The sequence below is a fragment of the Periplaneta americana genome, chromosome 5 (assembly GCF_040183065.1).
Source record: "Periplaneta americana isolate PAMFEO1 chromosome 5, P.americana_PAMFEO1_priV1, whole genome shotgun sequence".
Taxonomy (NCBI): Eukaryota; Metazoa; Arthropoda; class Insecta; order Blattodea; family Blattidae; genus Periplaneta; species Periplaneta americana.
Genome location: NC_091121.1, coordinates 5,283,212 through 5,309,797, shown reverse-complemented (window position 1 = coordinate 5,309,797; position 26,586 = coordinate 5,283,212). Strand labels below are relative to the sequence as shown.

General features: G+C 36.5%; 1 protein-coding gene across 1 annotated transcript in view; it reads right to left on the bottom strand.

The window, feature by feature from the left end:
• Positions 1-675: 675 nt before the first annotated feature.
• The window catches only part of LOC138699431 (myrosinase 1-like), a 51,578-nt gene continuing 25,667 nt past the window's right edge, over positions 676-26,586 (bottom strand). The window contains exons 7-11 of the mRNA XM_069825292.1: positions 23,701-23,848; positions 20,097-20,251; positions 15,401-15,535; positions 9,455-9,561; positions 676-962 (exon numbers count right to left, since the gene is read on the bottom strand). Coding sequence (XP_069681393.1) covers positions 800-962; positions 9,455-9,561; positions 15,401-15,535; positions 20,097-20,251; positions 23,701-23,848 — 708 coding nt within the window. The 3' untranslated portion in view covers positions 676-799. The remainder of the gene's footprint in view (positions 963-9,454; positions 9,562-15,400; positions 15,536-20,096; positions 20,252-23,700; positions 23,849-26,586) is intronic.

The window sequence follows — 26,586 nt, the reverse complement described above, 5'->3', positions numbered from 1 at the left end:
TGGAAATACAAAAGTTGGAAATTTATCCTTCGAAGAGGTGGAAAAATTCAAATAACTTGGAACAACAGTAACAAATATAAATGATACTCGGGAGGAAATTAAACGCAGAATAAATATGGGAAATGCCTGTTACTATTCTGTTGAAAAGCTTTTGTCATCTAGTCTACTGTAAAAAAATCTGAAAGTTAGAATTTATAAAACAGTTATATTACCGGTTGTTGTGTATGGTTGTGAAATTTGGACTCTCACTTTGACAGAGGAACAGAGGTTAAGGTTGTTTGAGAAAACGGTTCTTAGAAAAATATTTGGGGTTAAGAGGGATGAAGTTACAGGAGAATGGAGAAAGTTACACAACTCAGAACTGCATGCATTGTATTCTTCATCTGACATAATTAGGAACATTAAATCCAGACGTTTGAGGTGGACAGGCCATATAGCACGAATGGGGGAATTCAGAAATGAATATAGAGTGTTAGTTGGGAAGCTGGAAGGAAAAAGACCTTTGGAAATGCCGAGACGTAGATGGGAGGATAATATTGGCTTTGAGAGAGGTGGGATATGATTGTAGAGACTGGATGAATCTTGCTCAGGATAGGGACCGATGGCGGGCTTATGTAAGGGCGGCAATGAACCTTCGGGTTCCTTAAAAGCCAAAGTATTTAAGTAAATAATGAATTCAATAAATTAAAGATTTTAATTTCGAAAACCAAAGGTTAGATTAGCACATTACTCTTACACTGGTTTATGTAGTATATTTTGTACAGAATTATCACACTTATTTGGGTGAACATAACACGCTTTATCTGGGAATTCTGTCCAACTCTAGTTCTTCGTCCTTCTTGACGTACTTGTGAGGTACGTGGCGAGTGGTAATGATGTCTTTTATGAAAGCGGCAGATTTCTTGCTGATCCTCTGTCTGGCCGGATCCGTGAAGTTCACATAATTCAGACCGAACTTTGCCCTGCAAACAAAAGCTCCATTGTTTTAAATTGGAACCCCAAGCAGTTACATATCTCCTTTGTAAGATATTGAAAGAACTGAACTGTTTAGAAATTTGATGTGAACGAATTCAACATTGTAAAATTTCTTTGCAGAACGAAAAGTAACATTTGCTTGCATCACATTTAATGAACGAAACTAAAAATTTCAATAATGTATTATTATAACCATATACTGTTTTCTTAAATAGGCTAAGCATATTAGGAATGAAATCAATGGCTTTGCCTAACACATTATGAAATGTTTCGTATAAAACAATTTTTATCTCGAAAATTAAGCAAAAACGAGCAAAATTGTAGGATTAATTTTTGTTTCTTTGAAATATCTCACAGTATAACCAACTGATATTAATGTTACATCTTGATTACACAACTTTTAACACTGTATCACTTCGGAATATGTATGGTAAGACTTTCCTGTGTTAACTTTCAACGTACCTCGTTTACATGTTTCGATCTATTTATGGGTCATCTTCAGAACTGGTCGTTGTTGTTCTTGGCGCCACTTGTTCTGTTTCCTGTGAGGATATGTTCCTGTGGTCCCTGTGTTTTTGACTCTACACTGTACCACACGAACACACCCTCAAAGGAAACAGAACAAGTGGCGCCAAGACCAACAAGGACCAGTTCTGAAGATGACCCATAAATAGGTCGAAACATGTAAACGAGGTACAATGAAATTTAACACGGGAAAGTCTTACCATACATATTCCGAAGTGATATTAATGACATTACTTCAGTGCATCCTGTCACCATACAAACACTGCTTTTACTGTTAGTATTAAAAATCGACCCATGACTACTACAACCCACTAGATATTTTCTTCTCCTCGAACATCATAGGAAGTCTTTCTATTATTCATTCATTCATTCATTCATTCATTCATTCATAATGTTCCACCCAAGTCTTTCACTGCAAACACAGCATTTTTCAATCTTCCCTATTTTCTGCCTTCCTCTTAGTCTCTTCATATGATCCATATATCTTAATGTCGTCTATCATCTGGTATCTTCTTCTGCCCCGAACTCTTCTCCCGTTCACCATTCCTTCCAGTGCATCCTTCAGTAAGTAGGCAGTTTCTTCTCAACCAGTGACCAAGTCAATTCCTTTTGCTCTTTCTAATCAGTTTCAGCATTATTCTTTCTTCATCCACTCTTTCCAACACAGCTTCATTTCTTATTCTGTCTGTCCATTTCACACGCTCCATCCTTCTCCATATCCACATTTCAAATGTAGAGTAGAACCAATGTTTCTAGAAGATGTGTATCTTTGTTAATGTAATACACAGAATTATGTATGCGAGTGGTATGTGAAGTGGACATTTTGCACTCGAGTAATTTGGGAATGGTCACTGCTCGTGATGAGAATCTTTCTTGCACTAAAGTTGCACTTTACACACAAGTTGTATAAAGGATTACTGGTCTATCTAGTTCAGTAGGCCTGAAACCTGGAGTACAGACATAAATGGTGGTGGCGAAGGAAGACGATACTGGAAACATCAAACATTGCTTAATATTTACGAATTGTAAATATATTTAATTACAGGGTTTGAATCATCACTTTTTTACCTCAAGCACTTGGATACGAAATGGCTTCCTCCAGAATGCACTTCTCTGTCAACATAAAGTCCCCGCAGGAGCAAGGCCAGCGAATCGACACGGAATTGCGGTTGAGTGAGTACAAAACTCACTGTTTTATCTTAGCAGTAGCTGTGTAGTTGCCTGTATCTAGTAGAAATTTGTGTGTCGTCTTCTTCCACAGGAGTATGTGCTAACGACATCATCATTCCAAGGTATATGTTTCGCATAGTATTATAATTTAATATATTGTGTAGAATGAATTATGAACGCATTAATTTTATTTGTGGTGGAAATTATAGAAATATGGTGGTTAGGCAAATGTTGCGGACTTTTATTTAATCGGGGTGGTTACAGATACATTATAATAAAATACATATCGGTAATATATTTTGCTTTTAAATTATTTAGTCTCGTTTAATAACTTAACGCTACAACAGCAAAACGCTGTTTTATATTGCTTATAATATTTTTCATGTATTTCTTTTTACTCTTAATCGTGTTTATGGAACTATAATTAATCGCATTTTCGGGCTTCAGCTTTAAGTGACATTTATCGAATCAACAGCATAACATAAATATAATTTTATAATGCTCGGAATATTTTCTATGTATTGATAAATATTATTCTTAACCGCGATTACTGAAATTAGTAAAACAATTTTTTCCACCTTTGATTTTAAGTTACATTTTGCAACATAATGTAATAACGGCAATGTAATTTTATAATGCACGGAACATTTCGAACGCATTTATTTTTTTTTCGGCCAAACACAATTTTCCACCTTCAATTTTAAGTACTACTTATTAACTTAACCCCGTAGTAGCAATATAATTTTATCATGCTCATAAAATTTTCAACGTATTTATTATATTTATTTTTAACCGTGATTACTGACAAATAATCAAACACATTTTCTTGCCTTCAATGTAAATTATATTTATTGACTTAACATCCTAATAGCAATCTAATTTTGTAATACTCCGAAAATTCTATCCATATTTTTAATTTTATTCTTATCCTGATTAGTGAAATATAATTAAATACATTTTTCCGCCCTCAATGCAAATGTTCTTCACTAGTTTACCATCACAATAACAATCTAATTTTATAATGCTCCGAATAGTCAGTGAAATGTGTTAGTCAGTGAAATGTGTTTGTCAGTGAAATGTGTTACAGAGTGTCAGTGAAATGTGTGCTAAAGTGTCAGTGAAATGCGTCATAGTGCCACTACAGGGAATGAGATGAGAGTAAAGTGAAAGACTATTGAAACTTATGTAGGACCTATAGATAATTATGTAGGTTGTGTTGTAAAATTAGGTGTTTTATTTTATGTTTTATTATTATTGTGTTAAATTGTATTGTGTATTCTTATTGTATTGTGTATAATATTGTATATGTGTTGTAAATTGTATTATGTATTGTAAATTTTATTGTGTATAGCTTATCATTTTAACTGTGTATTGTTAATATTGTATATACCACTGCCACCGGGTGCTTGCCCACTTGCAGTGTAAATAAATACATACATACAAATATGTTCCACAATTTTATTACTTTTATTTTAAAACATGATTATTGAATTAATTAAACACATTTTTCACCTTCAATTTTGAGTGTTGGTTATTAACTTAAGAGCTTAATAGTAATATAATTTTATAATTTTCATAAAATTTTCCAAGTATTTATTAATTTCAATCTTAATCGTGATTATTGAAATACAATTAGACACATTTGTCGCCTAACATCAAGTATTACGTCGTATTAGCTTAATATCAGTATTGCAATCTAATTTTATAATGCTCCGAAAAGCCTCGACATATCCATTAGTTACTTTCTTGTCCTGATTGTTGAAATATATATAGACACATTTTTTCGAGTGAGTGTAAATCTCATTTATTAATTTAACATTATTAAAAGAGTCTAATTTTATAAGTCTCCGAAAATTCTCCACGTATTTATTAGTTTTATTTTTATCGTGATTATTGAAATAAAAGTAATCAATTTTTTCGCATTCAATATAAATATTATTTATTATCTTAACATTTTAATAGCAATCTAATGTTTTAATGATCCGAAAGTTCTCCACGTATTTAGGCCTATTAGTTACATCCTTATCGTGGTTATTGAAATACATTTTGTGTCTATAGGTACTAAGTAATAGAAAACTGTCGACGTACTTATAAGTTTTATTCTTAATCGCGATAATTCAAATATTATAATAATTTAACACATTTTCCGCCTATAATTGTAACTATCAGCTACTTAACATCTAATGATTAAATAAAAGCATTGCATATTGCTGAGAAAAATTTTCTCTATGAAACCATACAAGAGTGTATGTTGTATGTACAGTTTCCCTAGAAAAGGATGAGACGATTGAAAATTCCTAAGTCTCAGATGTAAGACACTGCGCATGATCAGAGACCAGAGCACTGATACACAAGATAACGAATATTGAGTTACTTAAATTCAGGCTATTTGGTTTGTTACTAGCATCGTTCCGAAATTCACTTCAAAAACTGCAAAAAATATGATAATATTACGTAAATAAAAGATAAATATATACATAAATCGTGTAGTTAAATCGACAATGGACCTTCATGACTAGATCGACACTCCGCACAGAAAGGAAAGCTTTCGTGTCGTTTCAATAGCTCAGACGGTAAGACTTCTGCGTCTTGTGTAGAAGAGTGCGAGTTCGATTCCTAGTCTATACAACGATTTTTTTTGTCTAAATAACTTTGAAATAGCTAAATAACGTTGAAATAGAGTTTTACAAATTCCTCAGATTGTGTTAATGATCACAGACAATACAAAATTACAAGTTATAATATTGTAAACGTTAATCTAATGAATGCATTTATACATACACACATACAATATAAATGCATATATATTAAAAACTAACAATTAAAATGAATTATGTTAATAACCTAGAATTTAGCTGTAGCAATGTGGTGTCATAACTTGGGATTTGTTTACTTAACGTAATTAGATTTAATTTGATTAGTTTCGCAACAATAATTGGACTTCCTGTTATATCCTGTTATTTAAATATGTAGTTTAGGGTTGACTTATTAACTCTTAATGTGCAAGATGCCCATTATTTCAATAATTATATATCACGCTAAATAGTCATTGTCTACACTAAAGTATTATCGTCATCCCTCATTTCTCATCGTAATGGCGAACCGACGTGACATGAGACAGCGAGTTATAGCTCTAGTTGAGGCTGGGTATGGGGCTAGATCTGCTGGCCGTTTGGTCGGTGTTCCTGGAAGTACAGCAGCGAGGGGGTTCATCGTTACAAAATTCAGGGGAGGTCGAAAATCGCCCTATTCCATGGGCGTCTGCGGATTTCTTCATTGGAAGAGGATGCTCTCTTATTCGAGACATTTCGACTGGACCCTTTCGGACTGCTAACGAAATAAGAGCAGCATCTAACTTTCCCGGTTCTTCACAGACTGTGATCAGCAGGTTGAGGAACCGCGGTATTAGGAGCCGGAGGGCTGCGCAAATGGAAATATTGGGGGAAGCACAAGCTGTCAACCATCTTGCCTTCGCTACCAATCGAGTGGATTTCGATTGGAGAAATGTATGATGGTATGCGGACAAGATTTTAAGTTAACGGGTCTCTTTTTGTTTTTTATGATTTTTTTTCAGGAAGAATACTTTTAACTTCCAAGTAAGATTTATTTATTTTTCGACGAGGTTCAGCCCACTTGTAGACCAAAAAATTGGGCATAAATTATTCCATATTTTTCGACAAATTATACAGTCGAGGAACTCTGAACAAATTAATTACACCTCAATAAAAAAAAGAGTTTTACCTGGGATCGAACACGAAACGTTTCGTTTATACGGTGGAACCGACACGCTACTATATGAGCTACCGAGACAAGACAGTGACAGCAGCAGTCCAGAATGTAGATCCGATAGCAGGCATTTGCCATTCGGTACAGAGAAGCAATGATATTTTGTTACCCGAGCTATGTTGTGAAATCGTGGCCTTAAATGGCTGTCTTCTTCGTGATCCTTATTCTGATCCCTGTCCTTGTTGTGGTCCTTGTAACAATTCTTGTTCTATTTGTCATGGTACTTATCGTTACGTCGATATCGAGTGAACCGCGCTGTAGAACTTTAACTTCCGACAACCAAGAATCGTCTCATTCTTTTTAAGGGTAACTGTACATATAGATGAAATTCCAGAGAAGAATATTTGAAGATCTTGTATCTGACATTACAAAGCCCGTGAAGAATTATAGTAAGGAAATTTCTTGTGTCATTTGGAAGGTCGTATTTAATTAAATTTGGAATATTTATTTACAATACATTCATACTATTTTATTTACTGCAATGCTACACATAGATATGTACCTTTCTTGCCGTCATCGTTTCAATATACCTAGTATGATTAGCGATATTTATCATTATTATATAGGTGATACTTTTTAAATGCTAACTTTCACATGTTTGTTAATAGAGAACGAACAAAAAAGTTCATTGTTTCCTTTTAATTTACCACTTTTTAGTATTCTAGTTTTATTTCTGCAATATACATGAGTTATCACGTAAATCGATGCCAATTATAGCGCATAACGTTTTTTAATGTATTGCAGTATAACGGAAGACTCAAAGAAGTGAGTAGGGAACGTTTCACTACATATTTGGAGAATAAAAGAAATAATGTTGAGATATAGAAGAAATATATTTTTAAAGGTTGGAAGTAGAAGAAAAATGCTCAATTCCTTCGCTTATATTTTATACTTCATTGGGGGATAGATTGAAAAGTGTTCTAAATTACCAATCAGAATGTAAATGTGAATAACTCTAGAAATGTATAAAAGATATTTTGATTAATTCCATCTCTTCTCCGATAGCTACTTTCAAACAGTGTGGTGTGGTAGGCCTATTCGGGGTGGGTAGTTAAACATATGTATGTTTTCATATGTATGTTTAACTGCTTTTGAACTTGATTGTAGGTGAAATTTCAGTGCATTACAAATTTACTTGAAAACACTTTCCCAGAAAGAAAAAAGTTATATGCGATTATTTTTCAGGTGTCCTGAATTGGTATAATTGAAGTTTTCTTAGAATAATTCGCGGGTGCTCGTGTAAAGGGGTTAAGTCAAATTGCAAGGTATGTAAACTTCTCTCCTTTGGTACTGAACAAAACCCTTTCGTCACAAAATATGGAGCACTGTAACTACATCATGGATGGAAGAATGATTTAACCCCTTTAGCACAAGAAAAAAGTAATTGTGGAGAGTTGAAATCTGTACTTATTCCAGTTTAGCGAAATCATACTTAACCCCCTTTACACGAGCATCCGCGAATTTACCTAGCATTTAAATATATTTTGTTCAAGCAACTCTTCGCTGTTTAATGCCATCAATGAGTTTATACAGGGACATCATTTTATTTTTACTTCGATTTTTATTGTACCTGAGTTTTTTAATGTACTTCACTGCCGCCCCTTCTACTAATGAAGTTCAACCGTTCTCCACACAGATCCAAGACCGCATATAGTAGCCTTACGGTCATAGCAAACAGTACGTTCCAAAAATATGTTCGCGTTTTCCAGTGACGAAAGAGCTTTCAATATTGAATCATTTTCCATAGGTACTGTCGTCCATTTGCCTACGTCGTATACCGGTTTCCCCCATCAGTTTTATTCGCCAGCTAGTGGCTGGGCTGTCTTAGCTCTCTTCTGAAAAGATTAATTTCTGCTAGGAATTGGACGTCTACGTAATATCATACAACTGTTTAAAATAACTTAAATAAAAGGGCCTCGTTAAGTAATTAACTGTCACGTAATTACCTCCATTTCTACGACCCTACGACATAATCACTTGGACGGACAGTAGATAGTATGTCTGAGTAATTTTATCTTTTCGGATCGGGCAGAAGTGAAGATTGAATTTACAGTACGTAAGGTACTCTCTTATGGAGTAGGTACAGAATTATTTCAACATGAGTTACTAGTACGAAGAACGAAACTGGTAATTGGGATTAGGTAAAATAGTCTATAGTGCGATAATATGCACATTAGAACTGAAGCCTGTATCGAAATGAACGGCCACCATTTTAAAAAATGTGTTTAAATATCCATATTATGATTATTTTTAAATTGATCTTCATTCTCTATATTGTACGCTAATGTGCTGTAGACACTATAATATACACTGCATAATGAATACGTCCACATGGACAGCTCAGTTCGTGAGTAAAAACACTCATTGTTAATACTGTACTGTATTTTGATTAAACAAGAACCTAATGAAAATTATCAAACTCAAAAGCGCAATATTTCCTAGTTTACGTAAATGGATGAACTACTTTTCTTCCCTCCTATACCTAGTAAAGTGATTTGTTTGTATATTACGTCAATGGCATCGAACTCCAGTCGTGGAAGGGGGTAGCAAACGGCGTTGAGTCATAGGTATAGGCAAGTTAATATTAAAAATGTTAGTAAAAATAAAATGATGTCCCTGTACAAGAATATTTGACCAGCAATATTATTGAATTCATTTGGAAGTTTACTGTATCGAATGTTCGTTTATATGTCGAAGTATTGTGGTTTTTGTAATACAGATATTGGTCAAACATTTCTAATCTTTTCCAATTGGTTATCATAAGACTTAAGCTTCGGTGACTATACTACTGATGCATACTCTAATCCTTTTAATAACATTGTTACAATAAAATAACTATTACTTTAATATCATTCAAGTGCCTCCATATTGTGAATAAAAACCGTAATTTTTTTTAATACCGGTAGACATTTGTTATATTTATTGTTCGTTGACGAAAGGAAACTTTTCCTGTATCTGAGAATAACTCCGCGTAATATCGTCACTGATCTCAACTTACGTGTAACCAACTCTCCACTGGAAGTTGTCGATAAGGCTCCACACTGCATAACCCACTACTGGGACGTTATCGAGACACATGGCTTTCAGGAGCTCCGTCAAGTAGGTCTGCAAACAAAGAAAGTTCCATGCAGGGAATCGTCAGAAACTGTAAGACGTCGTTAGAATCTCGGTAACGCAACTAAGCTGCTATACAATTTCATGCTACTTATCTGGGATCTTTTTGACCCCAATCATATTTGTTGTTAATAATTAGGATATTTTATAGTTTACTGCATTCTTTTATACAGTACAAGCAAAGTAAATGTTTTAAGTTCACTTAGATTTACTCATTATTTTTAAACAATGAATTATTTTTATTTGTTTGTTTTCTTTTGCACATACAAATCCTATTTCACATAAATATATTAGCGTTAAAGTTTTTAACTAAGTAGGGATAATATAATGACAATATAGGCATTTACATCTTTCTTCTGTTGATGTTGTGAATAAGATCAATATAAACTTAATTTTACAACGGTTACAACGAATACATTAGAGTAATACATCAATCATACAATAAAACGAGTAATTATAAAGAACTCATCAACAGTACTAACCATAATTACAATATCGTAGAATAACAATAACATAGAATTAATTAAATTAGTTTAATGGCAGACTATTTATTCTGTAACTGTGTTTTTGTTTTTTCAATTATCAGAGAACACATTCACTTTCCTTGAAATAAAACACGAAATGGAAACTGTTATTGTATCAAATGTCAATTACTATGTTCATACAATTAATTAATTAATTTAGTCTCGTCACCTGCTGCAGTAGAAAGAACAAGAAGCTAATTTCACAAATACAAATAATTACTCTTGAACCTACAACATCTTACCCATAGCCTATATGGCAGTTTATGCTGTATTTGTTTCATTTGTTCACTTTGCTTACAATAAAACACTATGACTGCAAAATAATTCTAACTAAAAATTAAAGACGTGTTTCATAGTTGGGGCCATCCACGAACCCAAGCAATGAAGGTGAAAATAGTAATCAATATATAATTATTATGAAATAATAATTTTAATTAAATTAAATTATACGATGAAAGAGTAATGGAACGGAGAAAAATTCTCTCCGGCGCCGGGATTTGAACCCGGGTTTTCAGCTCTACGTGCTGATGCTTTATCCACTAAGCCACACCAGATATCCACCCCGGCGCCGGACAGAATCGTCTCAGATTAAGTTCCAACTCTTGGGTTCCCTCTAGTGGCCGCCCTCTGCACTACGTCATAGATTTCTATGAACGTAGAACCGAAGTCCACACATGTGCTGAGGTGCACTCGTTATGAATGACTAGTTGGCCGGGATCCGACGGAATAAACGCCTTCTTAAATCACGAAGTGATTTACGCATATCATATATATTATTTAATGTACCGAAGTACATATGATATTTCCATGCAGATATTCTGCGTCATCATAAGATGAAAGAGTAATGGAACGGAGAAAAATTCTCTCCTGCGCCGGGATTTGAACCCTGGTTTTCAGCTCTACGTGCTGATGCTTTATCCACTAAGCTACCGGATATCTGCATGGAAATATCATATTGTGACAGCGACGTGAGAATCGAACTCACGACCAGCGTCCCGCAAGAAAGCAGATCGCACAGGCTGCACGGAACATTGAGTGACGTCGCGCGGTGGAGAAAGGGGAGAGGGTGTATTACGTCACGCGACGAGTTTGCGCGCGCATCTGGTGCTGGTAGAGAGGAGAGGGCCCTGGATTTCTCTGGAATGCCATCTCTAGAGACGGGTCGAACTTTCCAGGCTACGTCGCTGTAGTTATAAATTACGGTCGCGAAGGAACGACAGCAGTTTCAGTTTCTGAGTTTTCAGTCAGCCAGTCAGTGAGAAAGCCAGAGCAAGCAAGCCAGTCTTGTGTACCGGAGTTCGACTCGAGTGTGCGTCCGCATCTGCGTCAGCATCCGAAGGCCTGAGTTCGAGTGCAGTGGACCGCAGTTGGAGGGACCTGAGTTCGAGTGCAGTGGACCGCAGTTGGAGGGACCCGAGTTCGAGTACAGTGAACTGTCTCTGAAGGTCTGTGGTTCGAGATACTGTGAACTCGAGTGACTGAGATAGAAGAACTGTGAACTGAGAACTGGTAGTTGTGATTTGTAAATAGTGCTTTGTAAATATTAGTTAAGATTAACAGTTCATTGTTGTGCGTAATAGTCCAAGTCAATTGTCATTGTCGTCGGTGGAGTGCTATAACGAATACTGTGTGAGTGAAGATCCAATTGTTGACGAGAGCGTTTAAGGTGAATTGTAGAAAGGAATTATTGTTGTGACGAATAAATTACATTGTTATTACTAAATAAAACTCACATTGGTGTCAGAATCGGGACATTATCGACAATGGAGAACCTTCAGCTGATCCTGCAAGCCATCGCAGAACTGAAAAACGACTTAAGTGCAGTGAAAGCAGAAATGAAAGACGACATGAACGACATGAACAAGCACATCAGTGAGGTTAAGAATGACATAAGTGATGTGAAAACGGAGATGAAAAATGACATAAGTGAAGTGAAAACGGAGATGAAAAGTGACATAAGCGGAGTGAAAGACGACGTCACTACGCAAATTGAAAACGTTTCGGCCCACGTAGATGGAATTGTCGCCATCGTGAAAGACGAACTTAAGGCCGATTTGGATAAACTAAACCAGAATTTTACAACTATAAACGAGGCAGACGACCGAGTTGCTGGACAAGACGAGTGAGATGATGGATAAACACGCTGAGGAAAACAAGCACATTCTCGCGTTGGTGGATCGCCAGGCTAGAGAACAGAAACAGATAGTTGCCGAGGAGGTTCGACGTGCCATGCAAGAAGCGGCCACAGAGTTGAGGACTCCATATAGTGCCCCTGCGGAACCATCGGCTGCAGCCAGACATCACAACGTCAAGACGCCGAAGTTCGACGGTACGACGTCTTGGGCGATATTCCGTCGCCAGTTCGAGGCCATCGCAGAGCACAATGGGTGGACGCCAGCAGAGAAAACTACTCAGCTGCTGGCCGCGCTTCAGGGACAGGCGTCGGAGATTCTTCACAGCGTTCCAGAAGATGGGACAGCCGCTGAGATAATGGCGGCCTTGGAGGGACGTTATGGTGACCATCAACTTGCGGCAGCATTCAGGACCCAACTAAAAACGAGGGTCCAACAGTCAGGCGAGTCCCTGCAAGAATTCGCGATGGCGGTGGAACAACTGGCCCATAAGGCGCTCAGGGGCCTACCTAATGACTTCATCGCTGGAGAGGCGGCCTACACCTTCGGCAGCGGAGTTCGAGACCCCGAAATCAGACAACAGCTACTCCTGGCAGAGCATCGTACCATCAACGCAGCTCTGGCGGCGGCCCTCAGGATGGAGGCGGCCAAGTCGGCGGCGGGAGTCTCAACACCGCACTGGATCAGGAGCGTCACGGCGACGGATGCTGGGGGGCGCCAACCGAAGCCACCCGAGCGGCAGTCAACGGAGCGGCGGAAACGACGGGCGGCCACCTGCTGGTCCTGTGGCAAACCGGGACACTTGAGAAGGGACTGTGACCAATCCGGCCACAGGCAGGAGAGAGAGGTGGCCGACGTCGAGGAGCGCCAGCAGTCAACGGAGCGGCGGAGACGACGGGCGCCCACCTGCTGGTCCTGCGGCAGACCGGGACACCTGAGAAGGGACTGTGACCGATCCGGTCACAGGCAGGAGAGAGAGGTGGCCGACGTCGAGGAGCGCCAACAGTCGACAGAGCGGCGGAGACGACGGACGCCCAACTGCTGGTCCTGCGGGAGACCGGGACACCTAAGGAGGGACTGCAACCGCTCCAGCCACCGGCAGGAGAGAGAGGTGGCTGACACCGAGAGAAACCAACAGTCGCCTGAGCAACGGAGACGACGGGTGCCCACCTGCTGGTCCTGCGGTGAACCTGGGCACCTGCGGAGGAGTTGCGACCGACCTGGCAACAGTCAGGAGAGAGAGGGGGCCGATGCTAGGAGGAGCACGTCGGCGCCATCATCACCGTCCCCTCGGCTCGTCCTGAAACCGGTCGACAGAAGGTGCGACGATGGGCTGATTGCTGAAGGACGGATAAGAGGCCGTCCATGCAGAGTACTGGTGGACACCGGGGCGATGCTCACTATCGCCAGACCAGACGTCGTGCGTGGCCTACCTGGGAGGACGCCGCTGCGCCAATACGAGCTACGGACTGCTTCAGGCGAGAGCTTGCCCATCCAGAGAGAGGTCTTCCTAGACCTGACCTTGGGGAAGAGGAAACTGGAGATGTGGGTGTTCGTCGCCAACATCACCGAGGACGTCGTCCTGGGACTCGACGCCATGCGGTTACTCGATGCGACGGTGGACGTCCGGCGCCGTATACTCCGTCTTGGTCGGGATGAAGTGTTCCTGATGGACGCCGAGGACCAACCCGTGGCCAGCGAGCTCTCCTTGGAGGGCCAAGGGGAAGAGCAAGATGGCGCCCACGCAGTACGAGTATCGCTGCCCAGCCAAGCCAAGGATGGGGTGGCGCCACCATAAGGAGGGAGCAGCCGGAGGACCCCAAACGTTGGACCGACTAGCAGCCTACCAAGGGACTGCCCGGGACGAGCAGCCCTAAGGAGGGGGCAATGTGACAGCGACGTGAGAATCGAACTCACGACCAGCGTCCCGCAAGAAAGCAGATCGCACAGGCTGCACGGAACATTGAGTGACGTCGCGCGGTGGAGAAAGGGGAGAGGGTGTATTACGTCACGCGACGAGTTTGCGCGCGCATCTGGTGCTGGTAGAGAGGAGAGGGCCCTGGATTTCTCTGGAATGCCATCTCTAGAGACGGGTCGAACTTTCCAGGCTACGTCGCTGTAGTTATAAATTACGGTCGCGAAGGAACGACAGCAGTTTCAGTTTCTGAGTTTTCAGTCAGCCAGTCAGTGAGAAAGCCAGAGCAAGCAAGCCAGTCTTGTGTACCGGAGTTCGACTCGAGTGTGCGTCCGCATCTGCGTCAGCATCCGAAGGCCTGAGTTCGAGTGCAGTGGACCGCAGTTGGAGGGACCTGAGTTCGAGTGCAGTGGACCGCAGTTGGAGGGACCCGAGTTCGAGTACAGTGAACTGTCTCTGAAGGTCTGTGGTTCGAGATACTGTGAACTCGAGTGACTGAGATAGAAGAACTGTGAACTGAGAACTGGTAGTTGTGATTTGTAAATAGTGCTTTGTAAATATTAGTTAAGATTAACAGTTCATTGTTGTGCGTAATAGTCCAAGTCAATTGTCATTGTCGTCGGTGGAGTGCTATAACGAATACTGTGTGAGTGAAGATCCAATTGTTGACGAGAGCGTTTAAGGTGAATTGTAGAAAGGAATTATTGTTGTGACGAATAAATTACATTGTTATTACTAAATAAAACTCACAATATGTACTTCGGTACATTAAATAATATATATAAATTAAATTAATTATAACCAGTACAGCTCTTTATCATAGCATGAGTCAAGGTCACAGATTATTAAATAAATTTTATTCTAATGTTATTTTAACTACGAATCCTCTCCAAATTAATAAAAAAAATTAAAAAATTGTGTTGGATTTATAGTTTAGGTTTAAACATATTAAACACTATTTAATCTGTATTCACTCTCAATTTTAATTTTATTTTTGTCTGTATTCGAATCCTCTCCTGAGCACGAGTCTTACTCATTCAGGAGTGGGCTAGTTTGTCTTACATTGTATTTATTAACTTGTATTCATTTCAAACTTACCAGCAATAAAATGAAATAAATAAAAAAAAATGTAATGGAAACTAAAATAACCAAGGATAACATATCTAAGTTACTGGAACGTTTCAGAGTATATGATGTGGGGTCAGAAAAGACCCCAAGTAAGTGTCGAGACTAAACAGAATAAAGTAAGTGTCACTTACTCCGTGGTAGATAATTCTGTTTTCATCGTCCAGGTCTCCCGCATCTCCGTATCCGTTCTCAGTTATGAGGATGTCCCAGTTGCCGTACTTCTGCTTTATGTAGTTCAGCTGCCTCCTCAACCCTTGTGGAGCAATCTGCAACAAATTCTCTGTTTGTCGGCCATTTTATAAGACCACAAAGTAGTGAAATGAGACACAGTAGGAAATAAATTATATTTTCTTTGAACACTCTCCTTATTGCTTACTAGAAGGATCAAAACTAGCATCACCATCACACAATATAATTATTTATAATAATTATTGAACGACTTTGAACGGTGTCCTTTCCAGAAAACCTAGTGGCAAACGGGACAATACGTGGTAGTCATCCAGTGACTTCTTCTTGGGGATTTTCGATCCCCAGTGAAAATTCGTTTCTTTTATACAGGGTGTAAGCAATATAAACTGTCAAAATTATATAGGCTGTACACGTCAGTCTACTGAACAAAATGTCTAGTGAAATTTAATTATTTCTTGTAATTTTATTTTTTATTTATAAAATAGCATGTTTTTAAGATTGATAGTAGTTTCATTATTATTTGTTTACATTTCGACGGAACGTTAATGTTATTGCCAATGACCTTGCACCCAACACACACCAATACACAACAGAGTAACAAAGGACTGCATCAGCTTACATACCGGGCAAAGTAGCCTAAATAATGACTGTCTATTCTCTTTTCCAAAAACGTTACTCACAAAACATTTTTTTTTTCTGGGAAAACCATGAGTGTTACAGAAAAACAACATTTGACTTTTTTCTTGTTATTGATATATAACAAAAAATGATACTAGGTAGGAAATTAAACAGAGAATAAATATGGGAAATGCCTGTTATTATTCGGTTGAGAAGCTTTTATCATCCAGTCTGCTGTCAAAAAATTTGAAAGTTAGAATTTATAAAACAGTTATATTACCGGCTGTTCTTTATGGTTATGAAACTTGGACTCTCACTTTGAGAGAGGAACATAGGTTAAGGGTGTTTGAGAATAAGTTGCTTAGGAAAATATTTGGGGCTAAGAGGGATGAAGTTACAGGAGAATGGAGAAAGTTACACAACACAGAACTGCACGCATTGTATTCTTCACCTGACATAATTAGGAACATTAAATCCAGACGTTTGAGATGGGCAGGGCATGTAGCACGTATGGGCGAATCCTGAAATGCATATAGAGTGTTAGTTGGGAGACCGGAGGGAAAAAGAGCTTTGGGGAGGTCGAGACGTAGATGGGAAGATAATATTAAAATGGATTTGAGGGTGGTGGGATATGATGATCTTGCTAAGGATAGGGACGAATGGCGGGTTTATGTGAGGCCGGCAATGAACCTCCGGTTTCCTTAAAAGCAAGTAAGTAAGTAAGTATGTAAGTAAGTATTGATGCTCTACCACCTGTATTTTTTGGCAGTTTATATCGTTTACATCCTGATTTTCATAGTTGCCAGCTAAAGAATGTTTCGAATCTATTTTTGACTTGTTTTATTATTTTTTTTTCCATTAGGATTCTCTCTGAACTCTGACTTTGTAAATTATTTCTTACTGGTATTTTAATTTGCGTTTTTACCTAAATGTTATTTATTTTAAATTCCTTTTATAGAAACCTGAGCGTAAGGGCACAAATAGCCAGTCATGCTGACAAACGATGTAATTGCTTTTTCAAGTGACATATATTTTGAGTTACTTTGACTTTAATAACGATTTTTGTGTCTGTATAAATGATGACTTTCGCTACTCGGTAGCTGTAGGCCTATGCGTTAACGAAGATTGATCGCAGTTCTTGAATTGCTGTAGAATCAAATATCCTTTCAATACTCCGAATGTCATAGATCGCTATAAATATGTACATGAATATTGAAATTTCACAATCGTATATATATTTTTTTCTTTTCATCCTTTTCTTCTCCTAATCTTATCTACTTTATTTTTATTGTTTTCTCTTTGTTATCCAGATTCCTTAATTGTTATTCTTGTTTTTTTTTTTCGTAGTATACACCTACTCTTTTTCTCTTCTCCGTTTTGTTTTCTTTTCCTTCTTCTTCTTCTTGTTCTCCTCCTTATCTTCCAGCTTCCTTTAATTTTTCCTACAACTATTGTAGTTTATCTTTCAATCCATTCTTCTCTCCCCTGTCTCTTTAATTTCGTAATTTTCTTTTCTTCTATTTAACTTATCTTTTCGTCTTTCTTTATCGTATTCTTCTTCTAGGTATACCATGTTTCGAACCTTTTATTCCGTTCAACATTGTTTTACATCTCCTGTTTTCCGTAATAATAATAATAATAATAATAATAATAATAATAATAATAATAATAATAATAATTTATTTAACCTGGCAGAGTTAAGGCCATACGGCCTTCTCTAACACTCAACCAGGAGTAAAACTGCGTTACAAAAAACACTACAAATTTACAAAGTACACTACAATTTTACACACAAAACTGAATAAGATAATAATAATAAAATGTAAACAAGTATAGTAAGTAGAAATCAGACATAATATATAACATACAGAAAGAAAGAAAAAAGCATAATAAAATGTGAACAGCAGGTCAAAATAAATGAGACATACAAAGTATAAAAAAATAAAACAATTATTGATACTAATAATAATGATAAAAAATAAGAATAGTAATAATAATAATAATAATAATAATAATAATAATAATAATAATAGTAATAAAATAGTGCAGTACAAAGCATACAATGAATAAAATATTTTTAAGTACACACAGTAAGGAAAATTATGATTATATATAGCTCAACTTATCACATTATAGATATACCATTATCGGAAAATATGAAAACAAAAATATAAAATAAGTTAAATATCGCTAGAACATAAAAAAATGTGAATAAGTGGAATTCTAATTTTTCTTAAAGTTTTATTTCGTATTGATCTTATTCTCTGTCTTCGTTTTTTACTTAATTTTATTCCATAATTTTGTCTTTAATTGTTCGTTTCCATCTTCGTTCTTGCCACACAGCTCCTCTCTCTTATTATTTTGTTTAAACTCCTAGTCTTACTGTAACACTTCATTTATATCGTTGCCATGACTCTTTGTGGCAGTTCATATTTTTTTCTTCTTCTGGACGGGTTGCTTTCTCCACAACTATAAAGTATCCTTGACTACCACGAAACTATATGGATAGGTCCCTTGGCAGGTGTTAGCAACCGGATCAAAGGGACTTTGAGCCCACATGGGTTGCCAGCTAATCCCTGAAGTAGGGCTGTCTCTAGAGAATTCTGTAGAGAATTTCCACTCGCTCCAAATGAAATAGCGAAGTTAAGTGGAACATGAAAGTAATACATGGGAAGAGTAAACATACTCGTAACAGTTTGAGGTATTTTAAATACAAACTGGAAATTTAATTTACGTAACAATAAATAATTGTGAAAGCACAATGTTTCTGTACCTGAGAACTAAATGTATCGCTTAAAAATACAATAACAATTTTCTTATAACTAAATTATTAAGGCCCAATTGTATAGAACTCCCTGACTAAAGATCAACTTTGATCGAAGATCGGAAAGTGAACCGAGTTCAGACACTTCTTCTATTGTATAAAACTTTTCTGCGATCAAATTACCTTGGTTCAAATGCAATCTAAGTTCACGTGAAAAGGATTTGGCAACATCGCATAAACAGGTAAAGTATGTAATGATCGGACCATGTTGTATAAGTTTGTTCAGTGTTGCCAATCTAGCGACTTTAACTCTTTTTCAACAACAATTTCTTTTAACTTTTATATGGCTTAAATAGGGATTTAGCGACCTTTTAACACCCCATAGTGACAAAATTTAATCTTTCTTTGTTGATAATGAGAAATTTAGCGACTTTACAACTACTTTTTGGCGACTTTCCGTACACTCTGTAGGAGACACTGGTTTGTTTTGTGCAATGTAAATAATGGCGGATATTAAGAAGAAGGTTGACTGTTCTCCAAATTGTTATCATGTTATGGTGTTTGATACTGCTAAACATAATAAAGCTTTATAAAACGACAATTTTCGTTTAGTAATACAGTTAACTGAAAATTTATGAATGTACCTATCATATACATTAATAATTAATGGTTGTTATAAACATAATATAATTATAGGTTATGTTATTTGATACTGCTGAACACGATAGAGCCTTATAAAATATAAGATTGTTTGTGTATTAGGGCAAGAAATTGAAAAAAAATATATATAAATGTACCTAACACATCTATTAATAATAATAATAATAATAATAATAATAATAATTATTATTATTATTATTATTATTATTATTATTATTATTATTATTATTATTATTATTATTATTATTATTATTATTATTATTATATTAGTGGATATTTTATTTGCACAATCTGCCACTCGTATATTTCAAAGAGATAAGAAATAACTGAACTTGGATCATCTAACTTAATCGGAGAAATTTCTTCAGTCAAAGTTGACTTTAGTTTGAGAGAAATTAATCTCTGATTAGACTTTATACAACACAAAATTCCAAGTTCAGCTAGAATGAGGATCAATTTAACCTCTGATCTAAGATTAAATGGTTTATACAATCGGCCCTAAGGGATACAAGTTATCATATTCTTTCTAAACATACCGAAACTGTAAAAAAACTCATTTTTTGTTTTTGGTGGAAATGACCGGTTTTGTTCATTACCGTTAGCCATGGCAGTACAGGTGAAACCGGCAGCCAAGATGGAGACGTTTGATTCACTCCCAAGTCATTTAGTAGGGAAGGCTTCCTCCAACCATCTTTCTTCGGTGTTACGAGGTAGGTTGAGTAGTGGTTCAGGGAGTAGTAGTCCGCAGTGCCTGGAAGTGAAGATCATCCAGTGCAGTGCCTGTTTGTTTTATAAAAATGGAAGTTACATGTTCAAGCTGCAGCCCTCCTCAATATACCGTTTCAAATTATCTGCACAAAATGTAGCTGGATGTACCGTAGAAGAGGGTAAAGTCGATCAAAATTTTACAATTTTTTTTTTTATATTTAGGTTATACAATGGAGCGAATTTCCTCAGAAAATAGAATTTTGTCGTCATATCCTTCACTTATGAAGGCACATTACAAGAAGTGAATTACAATCTATAAAAAAAAAAAAATATTTGACTTGTGATCGAAGTTACCTGCTTAAATAGGGCAACCTAGATGTTGATACAGCGTCGTAAGATAACCCAATAAAATAAATAAATAAATAATAAAAAAATAAATAAAAAATAAATAAATAAATGAAAAAAGAAATGAAAAATAAATGAATACATAAATAAACAAATAAATAAACAAATAAATAAATAAATAAATAAACAGGGCAAAGTCGATCACCGTTGAATTCTTAGTTTAAGATCGATTTTAAAATATTGCGGAGTAAAGTCGATCACTGTTTATGTTTTTAAAAAAAGAAATTAAGTGTATTACATATATTTTATTTGTTATAAGGGGTGTAGAAAACAATAATAATCTACAATATATGCCTATAGGATTATATAGTGTATCTTTTGTTACTGTGATCATACAATTCGATACAATTAGGCTTATAGGTCTCCACTGTACAAACGTGACTATGATTTCCAACTTATAAAACATAAAAAAAAATAATAATAATACTTCACATACCAACAAACAAAGATTTAAGAATTCAAAATGTACATTGAAATACCACACTTCAGTTATAATCTAAAATGCTATTCAACATTACTTAGGTTTATATCAAATGTTATTCGAAATCTTCCTCTCCTCATGTCCTTTAGAAACTACGTTGTTCCCATTGTCAAGTACAGAGGGGTGTACAAAATACGTTCCTTTGACAGTGCTTCTCTTACGCAAGAAATTCACCATAATTTCGCCTTTCTCTTTCCCAACTATCCCATCAATATAAGCTAAACTATGACATTTTTCTGTTTATAAGTGTTAGTTGGAAATATTTCGGTGAACAATTTATTCTTCCTGCTGGTCCTATCTGTTTCGAGTAGGTCGATGGCATGATCGACTTAACCCTACAAAGGTACAAGTTTTTTTAAAATAATAAGTTTCAATATTAACATTTACGAACTGCAAAACTATTATTTCAGGATACAATCTCAACGAAAAGTACTTACGTATACTTCCTGTCTCCTTTCACTGCTGACGATAATTTAGAGTTTGTAAGACTTTGTTTTCATTTAAGAGAAAAAGTTGAGAATAACAATTTTCACTTCAAGGGTAATTACACAGTGTTCCCATTGTTGGCATTCGCAGGCTTTTTGTTGTCCCTCTCGCTTACATTTGCAATGTCAGGCAATGAAGTCAACATAACAAAATTTTAACAAGTAACTGAGAAAATATATAATTTTCAATAAAAATTGCAAATGATCGGTTATACACCCACTGATTGACTTTACCCTCTTCTACGGTACCGTATTTCGTTTTTCCGCGAGCGTCTTGATACAAATCATTGTCAAGATTCTGTTTGCTGTTTGTCCAAGTTTTATCCCGCCTCTTTAATATTTTTCTACCATAAATTTAAACAAAGTATAATGTGCCGATTGCTCTGGACGGTCTATCAGCTAGTCGTTCGGCTATCCATTACCTAATACTATTTTAACTCAAAACTATTGCATAATAAAGAGCGTCCAGTTTAGAATTTTCTCTGCTATGGTCGTACTTTGCGGCAAGCGAGCGATAAGTTGTCGATAACAGAAAGACTCGCCGAAAACCAGAGCTAATTTTGTCAATGAAACATTAGCAATGTAATACGAAACAGCTTCATTTTATGTTGCTCACTGTTGCCCGGTTTCCCCCACCCGCTTCTCCTCGTCCCTCTGTAAAGGCTAACGGCTGGACTGTCTTAGCTCTTTTTTGAAAACATTAATTTCTGTTAGGAATTCGACATCTACTTAATATTATACAACTATTTAAAATAACTTAAATAAAAGGACCTCGTTAAGTAATTAACTGTCTACGACCCTGCGACAAAACCACTTGGACGGACGGATCGACAGAAGTGAAGATTGAATTTACAGTACGTAAGGTACTCTTTTATAGAGCAGGTACAGAATTATTTCAACATGAGTTACTAGTACGAAGGACAAAACTGGTAATTGGAATTAGTAGGTACAATAGTCTATAGTGCGATAACATGCACTAAAGAACTGAAGCCTGTAAAGAAATGAACGGCCACCATTTTAAAATAGTACATTATGCAACGAGTCTATAATGAAGGTAATTAAGAAGCGAGTATGGATATTTATGAAACGAGCGCAAGCGAGTTTCATAATTTTCATACTAGCTTCTTAATTACCATTATAGGCGAGTTTCATACGACTTTTTATGCTCGACCATATTTCTAACTTGATATTATTAATTCTCTTTGTATCTGATCTTGGCCAATGACCCGTAAGTTGTGAGATGTGCGCAGACGCGAAAGTATTGATTTTTTCCGAGGAACAGATGTCCACATTGACCTTGCTAGGCCATAAGAACCTACAGAGATAACATTCAAATTAAATTAGACATTGAAAAACGAGATGACAAATTGAATTTATTTGAATATTATTTACAATTAACGCTAATTATTATAGTAACAGAACATAACCTTCTGCGACAGTATTGGATTTCCAGCCTCCGTGACTTTTCGCTAATTCTCTTTCGATTGATATCCGAGAATAATCGATACTTGCGGTTTTATAACGATAGAAAGCTGACCTATCATTGGCTGAACAGTTGTAACCTGAGTCGTCATTGGCTGAAAGATCTGACCTTTAATGAGTAGGTGTACTTTAATGACATGCATTAAAGGTGTGCTACCAGGTGTATAATTACTACATTTCGGCATGGTCGAGCATAAAATGTGTTTAAATATCCATATTATGATTATTTTGCAATTTAACTCCATTCTCTATATTGTACGCAGTATAAACACACTGCATAATGAATAAATCCGAATGGATAACTCAGTTCGTGAGTGAAAACACTTATTGTTTATACTGTACTGTATTTTGACTGAACAAAAACCTAATGAAAATTATCAAATTCAAAATCGCGATATTTCCTAGTTTACGTAAATGGAGGAATTACTTTTCTTCCCTCCTATACCTAGTAAAGTGAATTGTTTGTGTTTTACGCCAGTATCATCGAACTCCAGTCGTGGAAGGGGGTAGCAAACGGTGTTTCCGGTTCTCAACCATTAATCCAAAGGTATTGCCAGGTTAATATTAGAAATGTTACTAATAATGAAATGATTTCCCTGTACATTCAGAGTCTCAATATACAGTATAAGTTACGCTTACCCTTGATGTACTCTATTTCTTGCGGAGTAAATTCCGGCAGTCTAGACCATGGGAATCCTTCCTCTTTGCTGCGTTGAGCTATAGTGTCTTTCATAATTTGAGGATAATCGCCATTCTTCCCAAATATCGGCTGTGAGAACCATCCCAGCTATAACGTAAAGAGAATGTAAGACTTCAAATAATGGCATTGTTAATACTTTACATTGGAAGAAGCACAGCTAATTGCGGGGTGTTAAAAGAGCTTGGACTTCAAAACGAAGTAATTAACATGAAAGTCAGGGTGGTAAAGTACTGGCTAAGAATTATAGTTGGAAACCAATCTCTTTTACGGGCGATTTGTTACAGAGTTAAGCAAAGACAGAGATGGGAAAAAGGTTAGGTTTAGGCCCGTAACACACTTGAAGAGTTTTCGCTAGCGAGAAATGTGTTGCGAGAAAGAGGCGAAGAGCCTTCCTCCACACACTTGGCGAGTTCTCGTTATCACAGATCACACCTCGCTGTGATCATCTATGCACTGCCTTCATGCAGAAAGCATTTTTCTGATTATAGTAATGACTCGTTGGGGGAAATATTATAGGTTATGTATTTACGTATATTGTCGTACTTAAATATATAACCTGTAAGTATATTGTCGTACTTTACAAATTACGTACGAACGCTATGTTGAATCTGAGTATTCAGATGATGAGGAAATGGAGTTACATGAACATATTTTGTATCACATTGTATCTTACGAAAATAAGGGCGAGTTTTGGACACTGGTTTCGATTTGAATGATGATACGTTTAGGCGTTATTTCAGGTTCAATGGACCAAGTTTTTTTTTTTGCCATTCATGATATGATAGAGAATTCTTTGCTATATTCTGATTAAAATTACGTAAACTGTTAAGACATATAGATACATTATTTCAAATGTTTAATCAATACTATTAAATCTCATCAAAATAAAATATAGCCCTATTTATTTTCAGATAATCTGATATTTGTCTCCAGATTTCTTCTTTAAGTTTCGTGTTTTTATAGTTTTCATCCCGTGTATCATATAAATAGGCCTACGGGTGACATCGTACAAGTTCGATAAGTTTTTGACTGCAATTATCAGCCATCTTTTCTCATTTTCAAATAAAAACAATACAATTCATTGCCACCTGTGATATCTTTTTCTACATTCAATCGTCATAAAGAGTATAAATATCAAACATCTTTGATAAATGTGTCAAGAAAATTCGCTGAGCTACCGATTCCAGCGAGAAACTCGCGAGAGGTTTTTGCCTCAAGCGAGAATCTCTTCCAGTGTGTGGACGTCCATTTGAATCCATGTTATCAATTTTTTAAATTTTTTCTCAACACATTTCTCGCTGGCGAAAACTCTGCAAGTGTGTTACGGGCCTTATAAACTGTAGAGAGGGCTGCATTATATAGGAATGGGTTGGGTATGGAAAAAAGGAGCAAATAATAGAAGAAATGTATAGTCTAATGTGAAGATGCGTTTAATTAATATCGAGAGGCAAGAGATTGAGCTCCAATGTTCGGAAGTCCTCACTGCATTTATAAGCAAATCTGATGCTTAATTGGGGGAGGTGTCACTATTCTTGTAGCAAAGATAATACAGCGAGTTTGGCGTGGCTAAGATTGAGTGAGTTGAGAATGGAAAGGTCATAAAATCGTCACTGAAGAAGAAGGAGACCGCATCTGTCCATTATGTGTCGAAAAGGAGTCATGGGAACACATTCTAGCGCATTGTAATAAAACAGAGTATCTCCGAAGAAAATATTGATCACCCTTGATTTTAATTCCGATTAGGGGTTCGCTTGTATGTTTTGACCTCATGGGAAATAGAGAATACGAACAAAAGACTGAATTGTTCCTCTTCAAGTCGAGACAGCTTAGGACATCAGGTGTTGACACGCACGAATGTACAGACACAAACAAAATTTGTGCCAACTGAAGTGTCCAAAGTTTCGGTTATAACATACTGCGCATGATCAGTAAACAATGAGCATGCGTAGTATATTATAACTGGAACTTGGAAATGTTGTTTCTGGGTCTGTACCTATTAACTTATTTATTTATTTATTTATTTATTTATTTATTTATTTATTTATTTATTTATTTATTTATTTATTTATTTATTCATTCATTCATTCATTTATTTCTTTATTTTTTATTTATTCATTTAACCTAGTAGAGGCCTTCTCTACCAGGGGATTACAACTACAATATTAAGAATACAATTACAATTATAATTACAATTAATATTAAATTTACAGATACAATAAAAATCAAAGTACTAAAAAATTAACTGATTAATAAAAGCCAGACGGATTATTGTAAAAGTTAAGAAGAGAGAAGCATTTCTTTTGTTGATTAAGTACAAATTAAACCTACTCTACGCAGTAAGAAAATGCTTAATAAGTTTGCTTTTGTACGCTACTAAATTCCGACAGTCTCTGATGTCACTGGGTAGGGTATTCCACAAGCGCGAGAGCGAGATTGTGTATGATGATGAATACGATGATGTCTTATGTGTTGGTATGGCTAGTATGCGGCTATTTTGCGTGCGTGTGAAGAGATTATGATGTGATGACAGGTAACTGAAACGGGAGGCAAGGTAGGTAGGTGTAGAGGTGTGAAGGACTTGGAAAAGGAGAACAAGAGAATGAAAATTTCTACGTTCGTTAAGCCGTAGCCAGTTTAGAGTTTGGAAGGATGGGGTAATGTGGTCAGCGCGACGGACATCGCAGACGAAGCGAACACAGATTTATGAACACGTTGTAATTTTTGCGACTGGTACTTACGTCCAGTAAAACAAACTTTCTTCCAATATGTTATTGCTGACATATTTTCTGATTTCTTAAAAGTAGCAGTGAACTGTTAGAATGATT